This window comes from Nycticebus coucang, chromosome 22 (genome assembly GCF_027406575.1).
Source record: "Nycticebus coucang isolate mNycCou1 chromosome 22, mNycCou1.pri, whole genome shotgun sequence".
Classification (NCBI taxonomy): domain Eukaryota; kingdom Metazoa; phylum Chordata; class Mammalia; order Primates; family Lorisidae; genus Nycticebus; species Nycticebus coucang.
This window is the reverse complement of record NC_069801.1, coordinates 49683433-49709402: the sequence shown is the minus strand read 5'-3', so window position 1 is coordinate 49709402 and position 25970 is coordinate 49683433. Positions and strand designations below refer to the sequence as shown.

The window sequence follows — 25970 nt, the reverse complement described above, 5'->3', positions numbered from 1 at the left end:
CAGCAACCTCAAGCTCTTGGGTTTAAGTCATCTTCTTGCTTTAGCCTCCCGCATAGCTGGGACTACAGGTGCCCACCATGCCTGGCTACTTTTTTTAGAGATGGGGTCTCGCTCTGGCTCAGGCTGGTCTCGAACCTGTGAGCTTAGGCAATCACCCACCTCAGCCTCTCAAGTGCTGTGATTACAGGCATGAGCCACCGCACCCGGCCCAATGTTTAGCTATTTTTCTTTGGTGAAGCACAAGTTACTTTTCGTGGACCCTGATCAATTTTAAACAATTAGAACACCAGAAGTGCTGTTAACTGCTTTCTGGGCAGCCTCTTTAGCTTGGTGGGCTGGTAGTACAGCTACTGCTTCATCGACCTTAGAACAGAGAGACTCTGAAGACTCAAGCATACGAGGAAGTTCTGAATTATCGATCTTCAACATGCCAGTGATTTTACCAGCAAGAGTAGGGTGCATGGCTTGAATAAGAGGAAACAGCCATTCACCCAACATTTGCTTTTGCTCTTGAGGAGGGGCAGATGCCAACATGAAAACAGTGTAAGGTTCCTGACCTTGTACATGAACAGCAGGCTGTTGCAGGGTAACTTATGGCTGTGCATTAGGATGTGGACCCACTGTCTGTGTTGACATGACTCATGGAACCTATTCTCATAGTACTAAATGTTAGTCTAAGAGTGGCTCAGCGGATAGCCCCAGGGCATATTTTGTATTTTTTGTTGGTTTTTGAGACAGTCTCACATTGTCGCCCTTGGTAAGATTGCCAAGGCATCATAGCTTACAACAGCGGTCCTCAACCTGTGGGTGGGAGCAAGGGTGGCAGTGGGTCTGGGCCGCGGGAAAGTCTCAGTCTTTTGGTTCCTTCTTGAAGCTGCTGCAGGTCCGCGGGAGGCCCAGTTGTTCTCAGCTACTTCACTGGGTTATTTTACAATAGAGGGAGAAAAAAAAGTTTCTGGTGGGAGAAACACAGATTTTTGGTAAATTTCTTTTGGGGGGAGGGGGTTTTAAAAGTTTTTTTTTACTTTAGTTTTGTTTTTGCAGTTTTTGGCTGGGGCTGGGTTTGAACCCGCCACCTCCGCATATGGGACCAGCGCCCTTCCCCTTTGAGCCACAGGCGCTGCCTTTTGTTTTGTTTTTGGAGTCAGAGTCTCACTCTGTTGCCCTCGGTAGAGTACCGTGGTGTCACCCAGCTCACAGCGACCTCCTGCTCTTGGCCTTAGGCGATTCTCTTGCCTCAGCCTCCTGAGCAGCTGGGACTATAGGCACCTGCCACAACGCCCGGCTGTTTTTTTGTTGCAGTTTGGCCGGAGCAGGGTTCGAACCCACCACCCTTAGTATATGGGGCCGGCGCTCTGCTCACTGAGCCACAGGCACCATCTAGTTTTTTGTTTTTGTTTTTAAATAAAAAATGTGTGTCCCAAGCCCAGAGCACATAATCCACACTCAGCACTAACCACCTGGGAGAAGGGGCCATTGTGCTGTTACACCATCTTTTTTTTTTTTGAGACAGAATCTCAAGCTGTCACCCTGGGTAGAGTGCTATAGCATCACAGCTCACAGCAACCTCACTCTTGGGCTTAAGTGATTCTCTTGCCTCAGCCTCAAGAGTGACTGGGACTACAGGCACCCACCACAATGCTGGGCTATTTTTTGCTGCATTTGTCATGGTTGTTTAGCAGGCCCAGGCCAGATTCGAACCCACCAGCCTCGTGTATGTGGCCAACACTGAGCCTGTTGTATCTTTTGATGATAGGCAGTGGCAGTCCACAGCTCCCAGTCATCCATGTGACTGCAAAGGTAAACTAATAACACTACTTGGTATCTTCCTGAAAAACACTATTATCTGCTGTAACTGCAGTTCCCAAACCCTGGGCTACTTACGGACTGATACTTGAGCTCAGGAGTTTGAGGTTGCAGTTAGCTACAATCATGCCACTGCACGCTGGTCCAGGCAACAGAGTAAGACTCTGTCTCATAAATACATACATAATGTCTATAAAACCAATGAATCCTACCTTATCTTTTCCAGATCTCTCTTTAAGCCATAGTTGAAGATATCCTATTGCCTCCTTAACATGAGGTCAGATAATTTGGTTCACAAACTTATTGAGAAAAAGTACTACATACGTCTTTGCTGAATATTACTTCAAAGTATTCTCCTTGGGAAGCTGTATTCCAACACCAGCACCTAATTCACCCTTCAAAGTACTTTTTTTAGGATGATTTTGCAAACTTAATCATCTGATCTCATACCACAGACAGTTCTGATAAGCCATTCCATTAAAAGAGTTCCAAAATTGTTCTGAAGGGTGAACTAGGTGCTGGCATCAGCACAGTTTCCCAAGGGGAGTACTTTGAAGGTGACCATAGTGATATTCAGCAATGAGATGCATATATGTAGCACTTTTTCTAAAATGAGTTCTCAAACTTAATTGTCCAACCGCATTTCTTTTCTTTCTTTCTTTCTTTTTTTTTTTTTTTGAGACAGAGCCTCAAGCTGTTGCCGTGGGTAGGGTACTGTGGCATCACAGCTCACAGCAACCTCCAACTCCTGGGCTCAAGCAATCCCCCTGCCCCTGCCTCCCAAGTAGCTGGGACTACAGGTGCCCGCCACAACGCTTGGCTATCTTTTTGGTTGCAGCCATCATTGTTGTTCGACGGCCTGGGCTGGATCCAACCTCATTTCTACTTAACTTTATAAAGTACTTTAAGCTCATCTTGTACAAAATTGAACTTCCCCAATCTTTCCCAGCTCAGTAAACAGCATCACAACTATTGAGTTGCTGAATCATTACCACATTTCTTTGTCTTCAACCAACAACATCCTGGCCACACAAACATACATATCCAATATATTAATGAACTCCACTTGTTCTGTCTGACAGCTCCCACTTGTCACCTACCTCCAAACTAGATTCACTCCTTAACCTCTGCCACCCTGTTCTACTACTGGAGGTGACCTGTGTGGTTCCTACATATAGATTCCCTTACCTTCCGATTGTCAGTTTGGTTCTGAGAACACCAAACTCTCAAAGACATAAGAAAGGACAGTGAAGTTAGGACACTTACAGTATTCATTTCCTAGTGTTACTGCAAAGTGAGAGGCTAAAACAGAAACTTATGGCCAAGCAGGGTGGCTCACGCCTGTAATCCCAACACTCTGGAAGGCTGAAGTAGTTGGATTGCTTAAATTCAAGAGTTTGAGACCAGCCTGAGCAAGAGAAAGACCTTCATCTCTACTAAAAATAGAAAACTACCAGATATTGTAGTGGGCACCTGTAGTCTCAGCCACTTGGGACCCTGAGGCAAGAAGACTGCTCAAGCCTGAGGGTTTGAGATTGCTGTGAGCTGTGATGCCATGGCACTTTACCCAAGGCACAGAGTGAGACTCTGCCTCAAAAAAACTCACCAGGCATTGTGGTGGGCACCTGTAGTCCCAGCTACGTGGGAGGCTGAGGCAAGAGAATCACTTGAGCCCAGGAGTCTGAAGTAGCTATGAGCTATGATAACGGGGCACTCTAGCCTGGGGCAACAGAGTGAAACTACCTCAAAAAAAAAAAAAAATTATTTTCACAATTCTGGAGGATAGATTCCAAAGTGTCAGCTCCCTTCTGAAGGTTCCACTTAATGCTTCCAGCGGCTCCTAGCTTTTCTGGCTTTTCAACAGCTTAGCTCTCAATTTCTGCCTTCATCTTCACATGGCCTTTTTTTATTTTTTGAGACAAAATCCCACTCTGTCACCCTGTGTAGAGTGCCATGGTGTCATCATAGCTCACAGCAACCTCAAACTCGTGGGCTTGAGCGATCCTCTTGTCCCAGCCTCCCAAGTAGCTGGGACTACAGGTATGCGCCACCATGCCCAGGTAGTTCTTTCTATTTTTAGTAGAGACTGGGTCTCGCTCTTGCTCAACCTGGTCTCCTGAGCTCAAGCAATTGGCTCACCTCGGCTTCCCAGAGTGCTAGGATTATAGGCAGGAGCCACCACGCCCAACCCTCATGGCTTTCTTCTGTCTCAAATCTCTCTACCCCTCTAAGGTTACTACCAGTCATTAGACTCAGTTCACCTTACTAAGTCCAGATGATCCCATTAACATCTTCAACTTATTATAATTACAGCTGCAGAGTCCCAATTTCCAAATAAGGTTGAATTCACTGGTACCAGGGTTGAGACTTGGACAGATCATATCGGGGAACACAATTCAACCTACTATGCTGTACTTCCTCAGCTGTCTCTGAAAAGCTGTCCTGGGTTGGCTGTGTCCTCTAACCATTCCTCTAAAACTCATTCCCTCTCTCCTGCAGGGTCCTTTGGGAGGTACAGGGTCTGCTGCTGAACATGGAATACTACATTACTATGGTTTCCCATACCTCACCCTTATTATCTTTGGAAATAATCCCTCAATTAATTAACCATCCTTGAATTATCCCTATTTTGAGTGTGTCACCTGCTTGGACAGCTAAATAGACATACCTCCAAAATAAATCTTTTTTTTTTTTGTGGTTTTTGGCCGGGGCTGGGTTTGAACCCGCCACCTCCGGCATATGGAACCGGCGCCCTACTCACTGAGCCACAGGCGCCGCCCCAAAATAAATTTCTAATCTATCCTTTTTCTAACTCTGCTGTCAATTTCCTGGGTTTTTTTGTTTGTTTGTTTGGGTTTTTTTGACACAGAGTTTCACTATGTCACTCTTGGTAGAATGGTGTGGCATCACAGCTCACAGCAACCTCAAACTCTTGAGCTTAGGCTATGTCTTGCCTCAGCCTCCCAAGTCGCTGGGACTACAGGTACCCACCACAAAGCCCAGCTATTTTTTTGTTGCAGTTGTCATTGTTGTTTAGCTGGCCCAGGCCAGGTTTGAATCTGCCAGCCTGGGTGTATGTGGCCGGCGCCCTACCCACAGAGTGACAGGTGCCGCCTCCACTATCAATTTCTAATCCAAGTTGTTACCATCTCACCTAGAATACTATAAAACTCCAATTAGTTTCTCTGCTTGCATTCCTAAACCTTTCTTAATCCATCTCTACCCAGAGGCTAGATTCATCATTTCTAACATGTAATTGTACTATGTAACTCTCCTAAATATAATGTTTTATTGGGTACATGTTTTTAAAAATGTATTTTTACATGCAACAAATGGAAGATAAATTTAAGACTTACAACAACATTTTAAAAATATCCAATTCTGGCTCGACGCCTGTGGCTCAAGCACCTAAGGCGCCAGCCACCTATACCTGAGGTGGCGGGTTTGAATCCAGCCCGGGCCCACCAAACAACGACAGCTGCAACCAAAAAATAGCCAGGTGTTGTGGCAGGCGCCTATAGTCCCAACTACTTGGGAGGCGGAGCCAGGAGAATCGCTTAAGCCCAGAAGTTGGAGTTTGCTGTGACCCGTGATGCCACAGCACTCTACCCAGAGTGATAGCTTGAGGCTCTGTCTAAAAAAAGAAAAAAATCCGATTCTTGCTTGGGGCCCATAGCACAGTGGTTACAGCGCTGGCCACATGCATGAAGCTGGTGGTTTGAACAGGGCTCAGGCCAGCTAAACAACAATGACAACTACAACAACAAACAAACAGCCGGGTGTTGTGGCGGGTGCCTGTGGTCCCAGCTACTAGGGAGGCTGAGGCAAGAGAATCGCTTAAGCCCAAGAGTTTGAGGTTGCTGTGAGCTGTGACACCATGCTACTAGGGGCAACATAGTGAGACTTTGTCTCCAAAAAAAAAAAAAAATAATAATAATCCAATACAGATATTCTCTTCATCTAAATACACAGGTGCCTGTGTGACCTATTTCATGGTTAAGAAAAAAATAAACACACACATGAATTCCAGTCTTCCAGGCAGCTGCTAAAAAAAGTACTGAAATATGTGAAGCCAGACAGAGTCACATATTATATGATAGCATTAATGTGACATGTCCAGAACACGCATAGCCATGGCGACATAGAATAGATTAATGATTGCTAGGTCTGGGGGCGGGGATAAGATGGAGGGGTGATAGCTTAAGAAACATAGGATTTCTCTCTACAGTGATGAAAACGTTCTAAAATTAACTATGATGGCTGGACATACATGTGAATATATTAAAAGCTTTCGAATTGTTAAAAAAAAAGATAACACAGCATCACAAAGCAGCTTACAATAAACTATTATCAAATACTAGAGGAAGCAGAAGAAAACTCAATAGAAACAGGTCCGAAAATAACTGAAATACCATTAGCAGAGAAGACATTTATTTATTTATTTATTTATTTATTTTTGAAACAGAGTTTCACTATGTCATCCTTGGTAGTGTGCCGTAGCGTCACAGCTCACAGCAACCTCAAACTCTTGGGCTTAAGCGATTCCCTTGCCTCAGCCTCCCAAGTAGCTGGGACTATAGGCACCCGCTAAGCCTGGCTATATTTTTGTTACAGTTGTCATTGTTGTTTGGCAGGCCTGTGCTGGATTCGAACCTGCCAGCTCCAGTGTATGTGGCTGGTGCCCTACCCATTGAGCTACGGGCACCAAGCCTTGAGATAGAGTCTTACTTTGTCACCCTCAGTAGAGTGCCATGGTGTCACAGGTCACAGCAACCTCTAACTCTTGGGCTCAAGGGATCCTCTTTGCCTCAGTCTCCTGCCACAAGGCCGGACTATTTTTAGAGACTCTTGCTCAGGCTGGTCTCGACTCATAAGCTCAGGTGATCCTCCCGCCTCCAGCCTCCCAGAGTGCTAGGATTACAGGTGTGAGCCACCACACGTGGCCCCAAAGCATTTAAAACTGCTATTATAATTCATGGATTTAAAAGAGAACATGAATATGAACAAGGAATAAATGTGGCATCTCAACAGAAAAATGAAAGATCCAGGGCGGTGCCTGTGGCTCAAAAGAGTAGGGCACCAGCCAAAAGCTGGAAGAAAAAAAAAAAAAAAAAAACAGAAAAATGAAAGATCTGAAAAAGGCCTGATGCAACTTCTGGAGTTGAAAAAATACACTAGAAAGGGATTATCGGTAGATTAGACACTACAAAAAAGCACCTAAACATGGAGGTATAGGGGAAAAATATTTTTAAATAACACAGGAAAACCCTGGGGGGAAAAAAAATGAAGAAAACCTAAAAGGGCAATCTTTTTTTTTTTTTTTTAAAGAGACAGAGTCTCACTTTGTTGCCCTCAGAGTGCTATGGTGTCACAGCTCACAGCAACCTCCAACTCCTGGGCTTAGGCGATTCTCTTGCCTCAGCCTCCCGAGTAGCTGGGACTACAGGTGCCCACCACAACGCCTGGCTATTTTTTGTTGCAATTTGGCCAGGGTCGGGTTTGAACCCACCACCCTCAGTATATAGGGCTGGCGCCCTACTCACTGAGCCACAGGCACCGCCCCTAAAAGGGCAATCTAAAGCAACCCAATATAAATGTATAATTAAAACTCCAAGAGAGTTTTAATGGTGATGACAAAAATTTTAGGTGGCCAGGCGCAGTGGCTCATGCCTGTAATTCCAGCACTCTGGGAGGCCAAGGTGGGTGGACTGCCTGAGCTCACAGGTTCAAGACCAGCCTGAACAAGAGCAAGACCTTGCCTCTAAAAATAGTCGGGCGGGCTCAGTGCCTGTAGCACAGTGTTTACGGTGCCAGCCACATACACCAAAGGTGGCGGGTTCGAGCCTGGCCTGGGCCAGCTAAGCAACAATGACACCAAGGCAACAAAAAATAGCCGGGCGTTGTGGCGGGTGCCTGAAGTCCCAGTTAATTGAGAGGCTGAGGCAAGAGAATTGCTTGAGCCCAAGAGTTTAAGGTTGCTGCGAGCTATGACGCCACACCACTCTACCAAGGGTGAAAGTGAGACTCTGTCTCAAAAAAAAAAAATTTTAAAGACATAATAGTCAGTGAAGGCAATGTTCTATACTTAGAAGCTAAAAAATTGTTTTGCAGTTTAATATCCATTAAATTACAGTTAACTCACTGAGTAAAAAAAAAAAAAAAAATTTTTTTTGATGGGTTTCTTTAAAAAAAAAAAAAAAAAAAGGTCAAAGGGTGGCACCTGTGGCTCAAAGGAGTAGGGAGGGCCCTAGCCCCATATACCGGAGGTGGTGGGTTCAAACCTGGCCCCAGCCAAAAACTTCAAAAAAAAAAAAAAAAAGTCAAAAAGGTCAAAATTAAATGCAAAATATAAACCCATTGATCCAGAAGCAAAATGGATGCAAAGCAGAAGAAACAAGAGAAAGTACATGGCAAATGTATCAAAACCAATATTGTAAGAAAAATCTTAAGATGATGGGAGGGGGTAGGGGAGCAGACAGTTAAAAGAAGCAAGACCGATGAACTGTCATCAGAAACAAAGCAAGCAGGCCGGGCTCTGTGCCTCACACCTATAATCCTAGCACTCTGGGAGGCCAAGGCAGTAGTCTGCTTCAGCTCAGGAGTTTGAGACCAGCCTGAGTCCAGAGAAACCCAACCTCTAAAACTAGCCGGGCGTTGTGGCGGGCGCCTGTAGTCCCAGCTACTCGGGAGTCTGAGGCAAGAGAATCTGCTTGAGCCCAAGAGTGTGAGGCTGCTGTGAGCTAAAACACAATAGCACTCTACCAAGGGTGTCAAGGTGAAAAAAGAAAAAGCAAGCCACAAAATAAAATGACATTTTTTTAAGTATTATGGAGGGGGGGCATTGTCAGATCCAGTGAAAAAAAATTTTTTTTTTTTTTTTGGTAGAGACAGAGTCTCACTGTACGGCTGCCGTGGCATCACACGGCTCACAGCAACCTCCAACTCCTGGGCTTAAGTGATTCTCTTGCCTCAGCCTCCGGAGTAGCTGGGACTACAGGCACCCGCCACAACGCCCGGCTATTTTTTGGTTGCAATTTGGCCAGGGCTGAGGTTTGAACCCGCCACCCTCGGCATATGGGGCCGGCGCCCTACTCACTGAGCCACAGGCGCCGCCCCCCAGTGAAAATATTTTTTAAGATTGAAGATGAAGGCCAGGCGCTGGTGGCTCACACCTGTAATCTCAGCACTTTTGGGTGGCCAAGGCGGGCAGATCACCTGAGCTCAAGAGTTTGAGACCAGCCTAAGCTACAGCCAGACTCAGGGCGTTGTGGCAGGCGCTTGAGTCCCAAATACTCAGGAGGCTGAGGCAAGAGAATCACTTGAGCCCAAGAGTTAGAGGTTGCTGTGAGCTGTGACACCAGGGCACTCTACTAAGGGCGACAAAGTAAGACTCTGTCTCAAAAAAAAAAAAAAAAAATTAAAGATTAAATATATTTGCAAATAAACAAAAGCAGAAAGAACCTGCTGCCAACAGATACACACTATGAGAAATGTTAAAAGAGGTTCTTTAAGCTGAAAAAAAAAAAAAAAAGGCTACAAGATGGATATTTGGAAACTAGGGGGGGAAAGTACTGAAACCATAACCATTAAATATATATAAGTGGCGACTGAGCCACAGGCGCCGCCCTGTGCTTAGAAAGTTTTACAATTTGGAGACTGTTCAACTTTTAAGATTCCCCACAGAGGGACTGATCAATAAGAACTTTAAAAAGTTAGTCAGCATCCCATGATTAACCAAAGCCCTATTAATATGTTTGAGACTTTCCAAAGGAGTAGTTAAGAATACTATGTAGGGCGGCGCCTGTGGCTCAGTCGGTAGGGCGCTGGCCCCAAATACCGAGGGTGGCAGGTTCAAACCCAGCCCCGGCCGAACTGCAACCAAAAAATAGCCGGGCGTTGTGGCGGGTGCCTGTGGTCCCAGCTACTCGGGAGGCTGAGGCAAGAGAATCGCTTAAGCCCAGGAGTTGGAGGTTGCTGTGAGCTGGGTGAGGCCACAGCACTCTACCGAGGGCCATAAAGTGAGACTCTACAAAAAAAAAAAAAAAAAGAATACTATGGAATCAGCTTAACCAAGACCCTAGGTAAACCAATCAGTGAATACATGAGGAAAACTCAATTAGGCAGCAGTCAGCACTTCCCCCAAAAATGCAACACGAGTTAAGAAATACATAAACAGGTTTGGCACCTGTGGCTCAAGTGGCTAAGGTGCCGGCCACATACACCTGAGTTGGAATCCAGTCTGGGGCCGCCAAACAATGAAGGCTACAACCAAAAAATAGCCTGGCATTGTGGTGGGCGCCTGTGGTCCCAGCTACTTGGGAGGCTGAGGCAGGAGAATCACTTGAGCCCAGGAGTTGGAGGTTGCTGTGAATTGTGATGCAATGACACTCTGCCCAGGGGGACAGCTTGAGGCTCTGTATCAAAAAAACAAAAAAACAACTCAAAAAAACAAAGAAATACATAAACAGGCTCGGCTCTCTTAGTACAGTGGTTACACGCTGGCCATATGCACTGAAGGTGGCAGGTTCAAACCTGGCCCGAACTAGCTGAACAATGATAACTGCAACAACAACAAAAAAAAAACTGGGCGTTGTGGGGGGGTGCCTGTAGTCCCAGTTACTTGGGAGACTAAGGCAAGAGAATCACTTAACCCAAGAGTTTGAGGTTGCTGTGAGCCGGAGGCGACACATTGAGACTGTCTCCAAAAAAAAAAAAAAAAAAAGAATAAGAAAGAAAAAGAAATACATAAACAGTAGAAGCAAAGCTAGGAATTGGGGAATACATACAAGGGGAAAAGTCTATAAGGGATACTTCCTTACTCTCAAGGAAGAGACCCACACCTTCCTCTCAGGTGTTTTTTGTTTGTTTGGTTGTTTTTTTGGGTTTTTTTTTTTTTTTTGAGACAGAGTCAGTCTGATGCCCTGGATAAAGTGCCAAGGCGTCATCACAGCTCTCAGCAACCTCCAACTCTTCCTCTTGCCTCGGTTTTTCTATTTTTAGTAGAGACAGGGTCTCACTCTTGCTCAGGCTGGTCTTGAGCTCCTGAGCTCAAGCAATCTACCAGCTTCAACCTCCCAGAGTGCTAGGATTACAAGCGTGAGCCACCACACCCGACTTCAGGTGTGTTCTATCACCTATAAACTTACGTGTGTTCTATTTGCTTAAAAAAATTACAACTTTTCCATTAAATTGCCACTGCTGCCTGACTTCCTCTTTTCACGATGTTCTGCTAATGCTACTGGGTGTCTTCTTTTTGTACCAGCCAAGTCATCAAGGTGCTCTTGGATTCTAGAGGCTGCTAGTGGCACCCAGAGAAAGCCCAAACTAGGGCTGGGGACTTCACAGCCCCTTAACAGACTCATTACCAAAACTGACAAACTGTTTAGTAAGTGCATACACATTTAGCAATATTATGTTTTCCTTTTTTTTTTTTTTGTAGAGACAGAGTCTCACTTTATTGCCCTCGGTAGAGTACCATGGTGTCATGCAGCTCACAGCAACCTCCAGCTCCTGGGCTTAGGCGATTCTCTTGCCTCAGCCTCCCAAGTAGCTGGGACTACAGGCGCCCGCCACAATGCCCAGCTATTTTTTTCTTGCAGTTTGGCTGAGACTGGGTTTGAACCTGCCACCCTTGGCATGTGGGGCCAGCACTCTACCCACTGAGCCACAAGGCGCTGCCCAATGTTATGTTTTCTTGACCCTTTTGTAAACACAGAATAAAGTATACAAACAGCCCTATAAAATTTAATTTTCTTCCAAGAAATAGATATTACTGATAATAAATAGTTAGGGGCACAGTGGCTCATGCCTGTAATCCTAGCACTCTAGGAAGCCAAGGAGAATGGATTGCTTGAGCTCAGGAATTCGAGACCAGCCTAAGCAAAATCAAGACCCCATCTCTACTAAAAATAGAAAACCTGAGGCAAGAGGATTGCTTGAGCCCAAGAGTTGGAGGTTGCTGTGAGTTATGACACCAGAGCACTCTCCCCAGGGAGACAGCTTGAGACTCTGTCTCAAAAAAAAATTCCCTCAAAGAAACTGATCTTTCATAGTGGCACTGGTAAGTTCTATTAATTATTTGGATAAGAAATAATGCCAATCCTACACAAACTCAAAAAATAGATGAGGAAACATTTTCTAATTCAAATTGAGGCCAACATTATTCTAATACTAAAACCAGAAAATATTACCTCTAGAGAGCAATATCCCTCATAAACATACACATAAAAACACTCAAAAAATATGAGCAAATAAAATGCTGCAATATTATCACTAATGATACATCATGACCAGGTAGGATTTAATCACAAGATATAAAATTAAATTCTCAACCAATGAAATTCAGAAGAAAAAACTAACATTAATTTAAAAATTAACATTAACCAAAAACAGAACACTCATATGATCTTTAATATAAATGCCAAAAAAAAACTTTAGCAAAACACATATTCATGGTCTTAAACTTAGCAAACTTGAAAAAGAAGGAAACTTCTTTAATAGACGTCCTTAATTTGACAAAGGACATCTACTAAAACCTACAGGCAACATCACACTTAAAGGAAAGATCTAGAACTTTATAAAACTGCACTCCCCACTTTAACACTGTAGAGGAGGTTAACAGAAAACACTGATACAATTTTTTTTAAAAAAAGGGAAAAAGGAGGCCATCTGTCATGGCTCACTCCTATAATCCTAGCAATTGGGAGGCAGATGCAGGAGGACTGTTTGGGGCCAGGAGTTCGAGACCAACCTGAGCAACATACTGAGACCCAGTCTACAAAAAATAGAAAAGTTAGCTGGGAGTGGTGGCAAATGCCCCGTAATCCCAGCTAGTCAGGAGGATGAGGAAGGGTTGCTTGAGCCCAAGAATTTGAGGTTGCTGTGAGCTATGATCACTGCACTCCAGCCTGGGAGGCAGAGCTAGACCTTGCCTCAAAAAAAAGTTAAAGACGACAGAAATGTATATAAGTATACACATATCACATGTGTGTGATATATTCATATTTACTATTTGTGTAATTAAAATAACTTAAAATAAACTATATCCCCCAAAACGAGTGTACTATGAAACCAGACAGATACGACCACTTTTACAAAGAAATCTAGTGTTTCGATTCCAAGCAGCAGCAAAAAAAAGTCTAAGGCACTGTTTTAGTATACACTTTCCAGCTTTTTCATTAGCTACAGACAAATTTATAAGTTGTAATAGCTTTTTCAAGTTAAGTCCAAAACGCTCCAGGCCAGATCTTTAGCCGGCAAACAAGTCTTCCAGCTAGGCGTCGATATGTAAAGCAGAACCTTAAACAGAACAGATCCTTCTCTCCACAAAAATTTGAGTTGAGCCTTCACCACTCGACCCTACAGACTTCTCAGAAGGTGGCCCTCGGGGCGTAAATGTGAGTCCGACGTCAGAACGCCTTAAGTCAAGTTCAGCTTCACCAGCAAATCAATTAAGTTTCAAGGTTCCCAACTACACGCCAGTAAAATGGAGACCAGCAAAGTCCATTAATTACTGTAGGAAAAAGAGAATTCAAACACAGCAGGTGCTAAACACACGTTCTTTTGGTTTGCATTTTGCTCAGAGTTTAGTTTAACAGCCATTCGGGAGGGGAAAGGGAGGGGACAACATGTGGAATTGAAGGAATCTCAGTCTCCGGGTTCGTTTCCCCAGCAAGACGCAGGAGGGCCCAAGGCGTTGGGCCGAAAGGTCACTGCCTTTGGGGAGGGCCACGTCCACGACGCACGTGCCGAAGAGGTCAAGATTTGGGATATTTGTGTTTATGATAACAATAATCCCCAACCCTGTCTACGACCTAGCACCTACGTCCAAGCATACTCGACTCCTGCAAGAGTTGCCGCCTTGACCATGAACTGGTTCAGAGTCGGAGACCTGAGAAGGGTCTCGCTCTCGCCTCTCAGCTGTGCAAGGTTGACGCGCTCAGCGGGAAGGCTGAGACACCCCGAACAGAAAACTGCTACCCCCAGCGCTCTGCCGACTTCCCCCACCACGCGGGGGGCCTCGGCAGGGGCCAAGCACCCCAAGTGCCCGCGGACTTTCCGCGCTCGCTGGAGTCCGGCGTCACCGCGAGGTTCTCAACCCCGCCCCGACGCCGGTGCTCACCTGCACCACGCAGCAGCCCAGGGCATCCTTGCGAGCGTCGGGGGGGACGATGGTCCGGGGCAAGAGTCCCGGGTGCAAAAAGTGAACCATGGCCACCCCCCACCGGCCGGGCGCTGAGGAGATAGCGGGCGTCGAGCAGACCCGGATCCCGCCAGAGCTGGCGTCCGCCACCGTCTGGCGGCTGCTGGGCACCACCAACCACACCGACCCAGCACGCAGCGCTCCGGGCGCGCCCGGCCTCAAGGCTTTTGAAAAGCCCGGTGTGCGGCCGCGCGCGCGCGCCCCCGGGGGCGGCCTCCCGCAAGCCCCGCCCCCAAGGCCGGCGATCCCAGCCCCCACCCCGCCGACCACTGTTCCACCCGGCCAGGGTCCCAACCGTCCTCCTCCGCAACCCTAGTCCCAAAACTAGCGTTAACCTGTCCAACCACTGCCTAACTTCTACTTACTCCTCTAAACCAACCTCCCTCAAGCCCACATCTCACTTTTTTTGGTAGAGACAGAGTCTCATTCTATCGCCCTCGGTAGAGTGCTGTGGCGTCACAGCTCACAGCAACCTCCAACTCCTGGGCTTAGGCGATTCTCTTGCCTCAGCCTCCCGAGCCCACATCTCACTTTTTATTTATTTATTTATTTATTTATTTATTTGAGATAGTCTCACGCTGCTGTCCTGGGTAGAGTGTGCTGGTGTCATCATAGCTCACAGCAACCTCTTGCCTCAACCAGCGGAGTAGCTGGGATTACTATTTTTAGGGTGGTGGGTGGTCTCACTCTTGCTCAGGCTGCTCTGGAACTCTTGAGCTCAGGGAATCCACCCGCATCGGACCCCCAGAGTGCTAGGATTATAGGTGTGAGCCATCCTACCGGCCCACACCTCAGTTTAGTAAAAGGATTAAACAAAAGAATATAATTTAACATTTGAATCCAATCCACTTATGAAGGACATGTGCTTGGTAGCACATTCCTGTCATCCCTTTAGGGGCATTCTCGAGGACCAGCTCTCTGGAGTTGGGAAAGTATGTATTTTAAGTGCTCTAATACTTTAAAATACATTCTTCAATGACTTTGCCCCTAAAAAGTTAGCAACAACCTCCTGTCATCCCTTTAGGGGCATTCTCCAGGAATAGCTCTCTGGAGTTGGGAAATTATGTATTTTAAGTGCTCTAATACTTTAAAATACCTTCTTCAAAGACTTTGCCCCTAAAAAGTTAGCAACAACCTCTCCCATAGCAATCCTCCATGTTTCAACTACTGGCAACGCTGGATAAATCAAACACGTAGAAAACGAAAGCAAAATATTGGCAAGTATCGAGAAAAATACACTACTTGGCTTTCTTGTCACCTAAAAAGTACCAAGAAGACCCTTATAACCTGCTCGAAGAAAGAATCCTGATAAATTAGTGCACTTCCGCTGCCTTAAGAGAAAATAATGCCTTGGAAAAGGAAAATTGTTAGGAATACGAGCCTGGGAGTTTGAATCCTAAATTGGAATACCAGTTTGGCCATTGTTAATTTGTGAACCTTGAGCAAGATTCTTAATTTCTCTGAAGCTCAGCTTAGTCATCAGTAAAATCATCTCACTAGGGGCGGCACCCGTGGCTCAGTGGGTAGGGCGCCGGCCGCATATGCTGAGGGTGGGGGGTTCGAACTTGGCCTCAGCCAAACTGCAACAAAACATAGCCGGGCGTTGTGGCGGGCGCCTATAGTCCCAGCTACTTGGGAGGCTGAGGCAAGAGAATCGCCTAAGCCCAGGAGCTGGAGGTTGCTGTGAGTTGTGACGCCAGGCACCCTACCAACAGCGACAAAGTGAGACTCTTGTCTCTCTCTCTTTTTTTTTTTTTTGTAGAGACAGAGTCTCACTGTACTGCCACGGCTCACAGCAACCTCTAACTCTTGGGCTTACGCGATTCTCTTGCCTCAGCCTCCTGAGTAGCTGGGACTACAGGCGCCCGCCACAACGCCCGGCCATTTTTTTGTTAGTTTGCCTGGGCCGGGTTTGAACCCGCTACCCTCGGCATATGGGGCCGGCGCCCTACTCACTGAGCCACAGGAGCCACCCGAGACTCTTGTCTCTTAAAAAAAAAAAATAAAAAGACTCTGTCTCAAAAAAAAGAAAAGAAAAGAAAAAAATATCAAACAGGCGGCGCCTGTGGCTCAGTGGGTAGAGCGCCGGCCCCACATACCGAGAGTGGCGGGTTCAAACCCAGCCCCCCTCAAATTGAAACAACAATAAAAAAAATAGCCGGGCATTGTGGCCGGTGCCTGTGGTCCCAGCTACTCGGAAGGCTGAGGCAAGAGAATCGCCTAAGCCCAGGAGTTGGAGGTTGCTGTGAGTTGTGACGCTACAGCACTCTACGGAGGGCAATAAAGTGAGACTCTGTCTCTAAAAAAAAAAATAAAAAAAAATCATCTCACAAAATTAATATGAGGATGTAAAACACATCGCAATGCCTGGCACCTGTCCAAGTCCCTGGTAAGTGGATTGGATTCAAATGTTAAATTATATTCTCTTATTTAATCTTTTTACTAAAAAAAAAAAAATCCTGTAAAGTGGATTGGATTCAAATGTTAAATTATATTCTCTTATTTAATCCTTTTACTAAAAAAAAAAAATCCTGTACAGTACATATCATTTTACCCATAAGGAAACTGGAGGATAAAAGGTTAAATAGACAAGTTAAACTTTTGGCCAGGTGCAGTGGCTCACACCTGTAGTCCCAGCTACTTGGGAGGCTTAGGCAGGAGAATTGCTTGAGCCCAGGAGTTTGAGGTTGAGCTATCATTGAGGTTACTGCACTCTAATTAACTCTAGCCCAGGTTGGCTCAGCGCCTGTAGCTCAAGCGGCTAAGGCACCAGCCACATACTCCAGAGCTGTCGGGTTCAAATCCAGCGGGGCCTGCCAAACAACCACAACTAAAACCCAAAAATAGCTGAGCATAGGGTGGTGCCTGTGGCTCAAAGGGGTAAGGGCGCTGGCCCCATCTGCTGGACGTGGCCCGTTCAAACCCAGCCCCAGCCAGAAACTGCAAAATAATAATAATAATAAATAAATTTTAAAAAATAGCCAGGCGTTGTTGTGGCGGGCCCCTGTAGTCCCAGCTACTTGGGAGGCTGAGGCAAGAGAATTGCTTAAGCCCAAGAGTATGAGGTTGCTGTGAGCTGTGACGCCACGGCACTACTCTACCCAGGGCTACAGCTTTAGGCTCTGTCTCAAAAAAAACCCAAAAAACTCTACCCCAGCTGACAGAGGAAGAGATCCTACCTCAATAAAAAGGAAAAGAGGGTGGTGCCTGTGGCTCAGTGAGTAGGCTGCAGACCCCATATATACAGAGGGTGGCAGGTTTGAATCCAGTCCCTGCCAAACTGCAACAAAAAATAGCTGGGCATTGTGGCAGGTGCCTAGAGTCCCAGCTACTTGGGAGGCTGAGACAAGAGAATCGTCTAAGCCGTAGAGCTGGAGGTTGCTGTGAGCTGTGATGTTACAGCACCCTACTGAGAAAGACAAAATGAGACTCTGTCTAAAAAAAAAAAAGTAAAGAAAAGTAAAAAAAAAAATAAATAAGTCAAGGGAAGTGGCTAATGCCTGTAATCCTAGCACTCTGGGAGGTCAAGTTGGGTGGCTGTTTGAGCTCAGGAGTTCAAGACCAGCCTGAGCAAGAGCAAGACCCCGTCTCTATTAAAAAAAAAAAAAACAGAAAATCTAGCTAGGCATTGTGGTGGGCACCTGTAGTCCCAGCTACTCTGGAGACTAAGGCAGCAAGATTCATTGAGCCTAGGAGTTGGAGGTTTCTGTCAGCTATGACCTCATGGTACTCTAGCCAGAGAGAAAAAGCAAGACTGTCTCCACCAAAAAAAAAAAAAAAATTAATTCATTAATTAATTTTTTAAAAAAGAAAAATTTTTTACCCAGCTGATGAATGGCCAACCTGAGCATCAAAATTGAGTTTTTTAACTGCAAAATTTATCAATATGCTTTTTTTTTTTTTTTTTTTTTTGAGTCAGAGCCTCCAGCTGTTGCTCTGGGTAGAGTGCTGTGGCATCACACAGCTCACACCAACCTCCAACTCCTGGGCTCAAGCGATTCTCCTGCCTCCGCCTCCCAAGTAGCTGGGACTACAGGCACCCACCACAATGCCCGGCTATTTTTTGGTTGCAGCTGTCATTGTTGTTTGGTAGGCCCGGGCTGGATTCGAACCCGCCAGCTCAGGTGTATGTAGCTAGCACCTTAGCTGCTTGAGCCACAGGCAGCAAGCCAATATGCTTTTTTTTTGAGACAGAGCCTCACTATGTCACCCTTGGTAGAGTGTCATGGCGACACATCTCACAGCAACCTCAAATTCTTGGGCTTAAGCGATTCTCTTGCCTCAGCCTCCCAAGTAGGTGGGACGACAGGTGCCCACAACAACCGGCTTTATTTATTTATTTATTTGTTGTTGTCATTGTTGCAGTTTTGGCCGGGGTCAGGTTTGAGCCCAACACCCTCGGTATATGGGGCCGGTGCCCTACTCACTGACCCACAGGCAACGCCCTAATTAATTAATTTATATTTTCATTTTCCTTTATTTCTCCTGCATTATCAATTTTTCCCTCTTTCTCAGATTGTGTCCAGATGCATTTACAGAAGCTGTTCCTTCTCATAATTAAAAATAAAAATACTGGGGCAGCGCCTGTGGCTCAGTCGGTAAGGCGCCGGCCCCATATACCGAGGGTGGCAGGTTCAAACCTGGCCCCGGCCAAACTGCAACCAAAAAATAGCCGGGCGTTGTGGCGGACGCCTGTAGTCCCAGCTACTCGGGAGGCTGAGGCAAGAGAATAGCTTAAGCCCAAGAGTTGGAGGTTGCTGTGAGCTGTGTGAGGCCACGGCACTCTACAGAGGGCCATAAAGTGAGACTCTGTCTCTACAAAAAAAAAAAAAAAAAAGACCCACCTATTTGACCAATTTCTCTCTTCAGATATTTCCCCCACCTCCTTTTTTACATCAAAACTTCAAAACAGGGCAGCGCCTGTGGCTGAGTGGCTAGGGCACCAACCCCAAATACCGAGGGTGGTGGGTTCAAACCCAGCCCTGGCCAAATTGCAACAACAACAACAACAACAAAATAGCCAGGTGTTGTGGTGGGCACCTGTAATCCCAACTACTCAGGAGGCTGAGGCAAGAGAATTGACTAAGCCCAGGAGTTGGAGGTTGCTGTGAGCTCCATGCTATGACACCATGGCACTCTACCAAGGGCAATAAAGTGAGACTGTCTCTACAAAAACAAAACAAAACAAAAAAAAAACTTCAAAACATTTGGGAGGCCGAGACAGGGATCCTGAGGTCCTCAAACTTTTTAAACAGGGGCCAGTTCACTATCCCTCAGACCGTTGGAGGGCCAGGCTATAGTTAAAAATATATATATATATGATCAAATTCCTATGCACACTGCACATATCTTATTTTGAAGTAAAAAAACAAAATGGGAACAAATACAATCACACCACCTCATGTGGCCCATGGGCCATAGTTTGAGGACCTCATTGAGCTCACAGGTTCAAGACCAGCCTGAGCAAGAGTGAGACCTATCTCTAAGAAATAGCTGGAAGAACGGGCCAGGCAGGTCACACCTGTAATCCTAGCACTCTGGGAGGCCAAGGTGGGTGGATTGTTTGAGCTCATGAGGTCTAGACCAGCCTGAGCAAAAGCACTAAACACCCCCTTCACCCTCCCACCCCTGCCTCTACTAAAATAGAAAAACTGAGGCAAGGGCGGCGCCTGTGGCTCAGTCGGTAAGGCACCGGCCCCATATACCGAGGGTGGCGGGTTCAAACCCGGCCCTGGCTGAACTGCAACCAAAAAATAGCTGGGCGTTGTGGCGGGCGCCTGTAGTCCCAGCTACTCGGGAGGCTGAGGCAAGAGAATCCCTTAAGCCCAGGAGTTGGAGGTTGCTGTGAGCCGTGTGATGCCATGGCACTCTACCGAGGGCCATAAAGTGAGACTCTGTCTCTACAAAAAAAAAAAAGAAAAAAAGAAAGTGAGGGAATCTTGGGAATAAAGAGATATTAAAAAAAAGAAAAAAGAAAAACTGAGGCAAGAGGATCGTTTGAGCCCAAGTGTTTGAGGTTTCTGTGAGCTATGATGCCACAGCACTCTACCCAGGGCAATAGCTTGAGACTGTCTCAGAAAATAAAAATTAATAAATCACAAAAATAGCGGGGCATTGTGGCGAACGCCGCCTATAGTCCCAGCTAATCAGGAGGCTGAGGCAGAGGAATCACCCGAGCCCAGGAGTTTTGAGGTTGCTGTGAGCTATGATGCTACGGCACTCAACTCCAGGGTAACCGAGAGAGACTCTGTCTCAAAAATAATAATAATAGGGGTGGCGCCTGTGGCTCAAAGGGGTGGAGTGCCGGTCCCGTATGCCGAAGGTGGCAGGTTCAAACTCAGCCCCGGCCAAAAAAATAATAATAATAATAATAAAAACAAATGTTGCCTTATCAGTAAAGACTTCCCTGATTTTTATTTTTTTGCAGTTTTTTCTTTTTGGCTGGGGCCGGTGCCCTACTCCTTGAGCCACAGGTGCCGCCCGACTTCCCTGCTTTTGATCCCTGTCACCACACCCTCCCTCTGCTTCTTGCTCCTCTTATTCTGCTTTCCTAATTTTTGCCATTTGTCCTCCTGTATTACAGTATTTGTTTTATTTGGCATAGTTTCTGCTTCCTCCCAGTAGGAAAAAATGCAAGCCATGTGGGGGCATCAATTTTGTTTTGTTGTATCCCCAGGTCTAAAACAGTGCCTAGCTTATAGAAGGTGGTCAATAATAAATGTTCATACAAAGAAAAATATTTTTCTTTTAGAGACAAGATCGCCTTATGTTGCCCAAGCTGGGGTTCAACTCCTGGGCTCATGAAATCCTCTCACCTCAGCCTCCTAAGTAACTGAAACTAAAAGGGTGTGCCACCAAATCCAGCTTACGATTTTTACATGTCAATTATAACTTAATTTTTAAAAAGTGTTGAAGGGGTTTGGTGCCTGTGGCTCAAGTGGCTAAGGTGCTAGCCACATACACCTGAGCTGGTGGATTCGAATCCAGCCCCGGCCCACCAAACAACAATGACGGCTGCAACCAAAAAATAGCCGGGCACTGTGGCAGGCACCTGTAGTCCCAGCTACTTGGGAGGTGGAGGCAGGAGAATCGCTTGAGCCCAGGAGTTGGAGGTTGGTGTGAGCTGTGATGCCACAGCACTCTACCCAGGGTTGAAAAAAAGTGTTGAAGGGAAGCACCTGTGGCCAAAGGAGTAGGGCGCTGGCCCCATATACCAGAGCTGGTGGGTTCAAACCCAGCCCCGGCCAAAAGCTGGAAAAAAAAAAAAAAGTGTTGAAAAAATACATGAAATGGCTATATGGAAAAAAGAATTTTTTTTTTTTTTTTGCAGTTCTGGCCAGGGCCGGGCTCGAACCTGCTCGAATCCCAGTATATGGGGCCAGCGCCCTACTCCTTGAGCCACAGGCGCTGCCCAAAAAAAAAGAATGTTTTTTTTTTTTTTTTTTGAGACAGAGCCTCAAGCTGTCGCCCTGGGTAGAGTGCTGGGATGTCAAAGCTCACAGCAACCTCCAACTCCTGGGCTTACACAATTCTCTTGCCTCAGCCTCCCAAGTAGCTGGGACTTACAGGCACCTGCCACAACGCCTGGCTATTTTTTCATTGTAATTGTCGTTGTTTGGCAGGCCCGGGCTGGATTCGAACTCACCAGCTCTGGTGTATGTGGTTGGGGCCATAGCCGCTTGAGCTATAGGCGTCAAGCCAGAAAAAAGAATTATAGCTGTAAAGGTTGATTTCTCCCCAAGATGAGAGATAAAGCTGCATCTATGTAGGGGAAGGCAAGTTGTATAGCAAACCTGTTCTCTACTCCTTTCTCTCTCAATGTTCTGTACAATTGCCCCATCTCTTCATCAGTTTTCCAATTCAATTTAACAAAATTTTCTGAGGATTCAGTCCACACTCCTAATCTGTTTCCAAACTCATCTCTTTTATTCCTTTACCCAATTAACAGTGAGTGCTTTACCTAAAGCACAGATCACCTTTCTCCCCAGTTTAGAATACTTCCAGACTGGGTATGGTGGCTTATTCCTGTAATCTTAGCACTTAGGAGGCTGAGGTAGGAGGATCCCTTGAGCCCAGGAGCTTGAGAACAACCTGGCCAACATAGTGAGACCCTTTCTCTACAAAATATTTCTTTAAAATTAGCCGAGAGGCTTAGTACCCGTAGCACAGTGGTTACTGTGCCAGCCATGTGCACTGAGGCCGGAAGGTTGGAGCCCAGCCCGGGCCTGCTAAACAACAATGACAACTGCAACAAGAAAATAGCTGGGCGTTGTGGTGGGCACCTGTAGTCCCAGCTACTTGGAAGGCTGAGGCAAGAGAATTGCTTAAGCCAAGAGAGGAAGGTTGCTGTGAGTTGTGATGCCACAGCACTCTACCAAGAGTGACATAGTGAGATTGTCTCAAAAAAAAACATTTACTTGAGAGTGGTGGCAGGCACCTGTAGATTCAGCTACTCGGGAGGCTGATCTGGGAGGATTGCTTGAGCCCAGGAGTTCAAAGCTGAAGTAAGCTGATTAACCTACTGCATTACAGCTTGGATGACATAGAGATATGCTATCTGAAACAAAACAAAACCAAAGCACAACACTTCCATGGCTTCCCATTGTTGAAACCTAAATTTTTTTTCTTTTATCTGGTGACCTCACTGTCTACAATAAGAAACACAGCTTCTTAGGATAGTTTTATTTTATTTTTAGAGACAGGGTTTCACCCTGTTTTCCAGGCTTGAGTGCAGTAACACAATCTTGGAACTTAGGTTCAAGCAAGCCTCCTGCCTCAGCCTCCCAATTAACTAGGGTAGAGGCCTGTGCCACCACTCTCAGCTAACTTTTTAATGGTTTTGAGAGATGGGGTCTCACTGTATTGCCCAGGTTGGCCTTAAACTCCTGGTCTCAAGTGATTGTCCTGCCTCAGCTTCCCAAAGTGCTGGGATTACAGGTGTTGAGTCACCAAGCACACTCAGACTTATGGTGTTTTTCTTTTGAGACAGAGTCTCTCTTTGTCACCCTTGGTGGAGTGCCGCCATGTTGTCATGGCTCATAGCAACCTCAAACTCTTGGGCTCAAGCGATTCTCTTGCCTCAGCCTCCTGAGTAGCTGGGACTACAGGTGCTTGCCACAATGCCTGGCTATTTTTTAGAGATAGGATCTCACTCTTGCTTGGGCTGGTCTCAAACCCGTGAGCTCAAGCAATCCACCCACCTCAGCCTCCCAGAGGGCTAGTACTACAGGTGTGAGCCACTGCGCCTGTCCTAGACTTATGGTGGTTTTACGTGGGCCTTCATGATCTGTCTCTTGGTTATCTCTCTAGCTTAAGCTGTTAGTATTTCCCTGCTATGAACTTTCCTTTGATTATTATACATAGAAATTCTTTAATTTGTAAAATATACTTTTGCACATTCTGTTGCCCACTCTACCTCACCTTACTAAGTACTTTCTACTAATCCTTCTTGTCTCACTTAGATGTCGCTTCTAGAAAGTGAGTCTTCTAGAAAGTGAGTTCCCACCAATTCTAATGAGTAGGTAGGGGAAGAATAGTGCAGATACAGATAAGTTAGGAGATTTAAAGAAATCAAACTCCTGAAATTAAATTAGAAAACCATACTCAAGATATCCTTAGATTGGAATTGTATCTTTCTTTCTTTTTTTTGAAACAGGGTCTCAAGCTGTCGCCCTGGGTAGAGTGTTGTGGCATCACAGCTCACAGCAACCTCAAACTCTTGGGCTTAAGCAATTCTCATTCTCACAAGTAGCTGGGACTATAGATACCCACCACAACGCCCAGCTTTTTCTTGTTGCAGTTGTCGTTGTTTAGCTGGCTCGGGCTGAATTCGAACCTGCCAGCTCCGGTGTATGTAGCTGGCTCCCTAGCCACTGAGCTACAGGTGCAGAGCCGGGATTGGATTTCTTTAAGAACTTTGCAATTTTTCTTAAGCTTCATTGTCATTAAGTGTATGGTAATGGTTATGGGCTCTGAGAAAAGACTAGGTTCAAATTCCATTTTCACTTCTCCATGGGGCAGTTACTTAACACATAAGTCTTCTGGAAAATGAGATAATAAAATGATAACATGGCTCGGCGCCTGTAGCTAAAGTGGCTAAGGCCCCAGGCACATATACCAGAGCTGGTGGGTTCGAATCCAGCCCAGGCCTGCCAAAGAAGGACAACTACAACCAAAAAAATAGCCTGGTGTTGTGGCGGGCTCCTATAGTCCCAGCTACTTGTGGGCAGAGGCAAGAGAATCACTTGAGCCCAAGAGTTGTAAGTTGCTGTGAGCTGTGACGCCATGGCACTCTCCCCAGGGTGATAGCTTGAGGCTGTGTCTCAAAAGAAAAATAATAACAACAATAACAATAAAATGATAACACTAAACTTGAAGAATGTCAAGTACTAAGAGTACCTAACATCGGGTGATGCCTGTGGCTCAGTGAGTAGGGCGCCAGCCCCATATACCGAGGGTGGTGGGTTCAAACCCGGCCCCGGCTGAACTGCAACCAAAAAATAGCCGGGCGTTGTGGTGGGCGCCTGTAGTCCCAGCTGCTCGGGAGGCTGAGGCAGGAGAATCGCTGAAGCCCAAGAGCTGGAGGTTGCTGTGAGTCCTGTGACATCATGGCACTTTACCGAAGGTGGTAAAGTGAGACTCTGTCTCTACAAAAAAGAAAAAGTACCTAACATCAAACTTGCAGAAAGTGAAGCACTAAAAAATACCCACCCCTTATGTGTTACTTTTGTCATCTTAAATAGGATGCTTTCCTTTTTTTTTTTAATTTTTAATTTCAGTTTACTTGTTCATTCTTTGTTTAAAGTGCTCCTTTTTTGTTGATTTTCTTCTTCCTCTGGCTGTGCTGGCTGTTTTTGATGTTGTTAGTAGAGATAGGGTCTTTTTTTTTTGTAGAGACAGAGTCTCACTTTATAGCCCTCGGTAGAGTGCCGTGGCATCACACAGCTCACAGCAACCTCCAGCTCCTGGGCTTCAGCGATTCTCTTGCCTCAGCCTTCGAGTAGCTGGGACTACAGTGCCCGCCACAATGCCCGGCTATTTTTTGGTTGCAGTTCAGCAGGGGCCGGGTTTGAACCCGCCACCCACGGTATATGGAGCCGGCACCTTACCGACTGAGCCACAGGCGCCGCCCTAGAGACAGGGTCTTAACTCTGGCTCACTGCTGCTCATACTGGTCTTGAACCTCTGAGCTTAGACAATCTACCCGCCTCGGCCTCCCACAGCGCTGGGACTACAGGCGTGAGCCACCACACCAGGCCAGGATGCTTTCCTCTTTTTTTTTTTTGGCCGGGGCTGGGTTCGAATTCACCACCTCCAGCATATGGGGCCGGCGCCCCATTCCTTTGAGCCACAGGCGCCGCCCTCAAATAGGATGCTTTCTAAGCCATCATGTGTTGGCTTGTAACAAATCTTTGGGGAAAAAAAGTCTTTGTCTCTTTCTGAGGATCAGTCTCCTCATCTGAAAAATGGAGTATGGTGCTGGATCAGAGCATCTCTATAACTCTCTAAATCCCTCCCTTCACCTAAGGTGTTCAGTAAGTTTTTCAGGAATATTTACTGAAATTAATGAATTAAAAATTGAATAAAGCTGGGCACCGCGGCTCATAGCTGCACTCCCAGTACTTTGGGAGGCTCAGATAACAGGATACCTTGAGCTTCTGAGTTTAAAGTTTGCAGTGTGGTATGATACAGATACCACTGCACTCTAGCCTGGTAACGGCGTGAGACCATGTCAAGTTAAAAAAAAAAAAATTTAAGATAAATCGTATTTAAAAAATTCGTGGGTCGGGTAGCGCCTGTGGCTCAGTGAGTAGGGCGCAGGCCCCATATACTGAGGGTGGCGGGTTCAAACCCAGCCCTAGCCAAACTGCAACAAAAAAATAGCCAGGCGTTGTTGCGGGTGCCTGTAGTCCCAGCTACTCAGGAGGCTGAGGCAAGAGAATCGCCAAAGCCCAGGGATTGG

The 25970-nt window shown here is 46.1% G+C and overlaps 2 protein-coding genes across 2 annotated transcripts in view; both read right to left on the bottom strand.

The window, feature by feature from the left end:
* Window positions 1-14017, bottom strand: part of ZYG11A (zyg-11 family member A, cell cycle regulator) — a 53048-nt gene extending 39031 nt beyond the window's left edge. Inside the window, exon 1 of the mRNA XM_053575560.1 lies at window positions 13928-14017. Within this exon, the coding sequence (XP_053431535.1) occupies window positions 13928-14017 (90 nt within the window). The remainder of the gene's footprint in view (window positions 1-13927) is intronic.
* A 6197-nt stretch (window positions 14018-20214) lies between these two features.
* GPX7 (glutathione peroxidase 7) overlaps window positions 20215-25970 on the bottom strand; it is a 263667-nt gene continuing 257911 nt past the window's right edge. Inside the window, exon 4 of the transcript XR_008376932.1 lies at window positions 20215-20255. The gene's annotated coding sequence lies outside the window, so the exon portion shown is untranslated. The remainder of the gene's footprint in view (window positions 20256-25970) is intronic.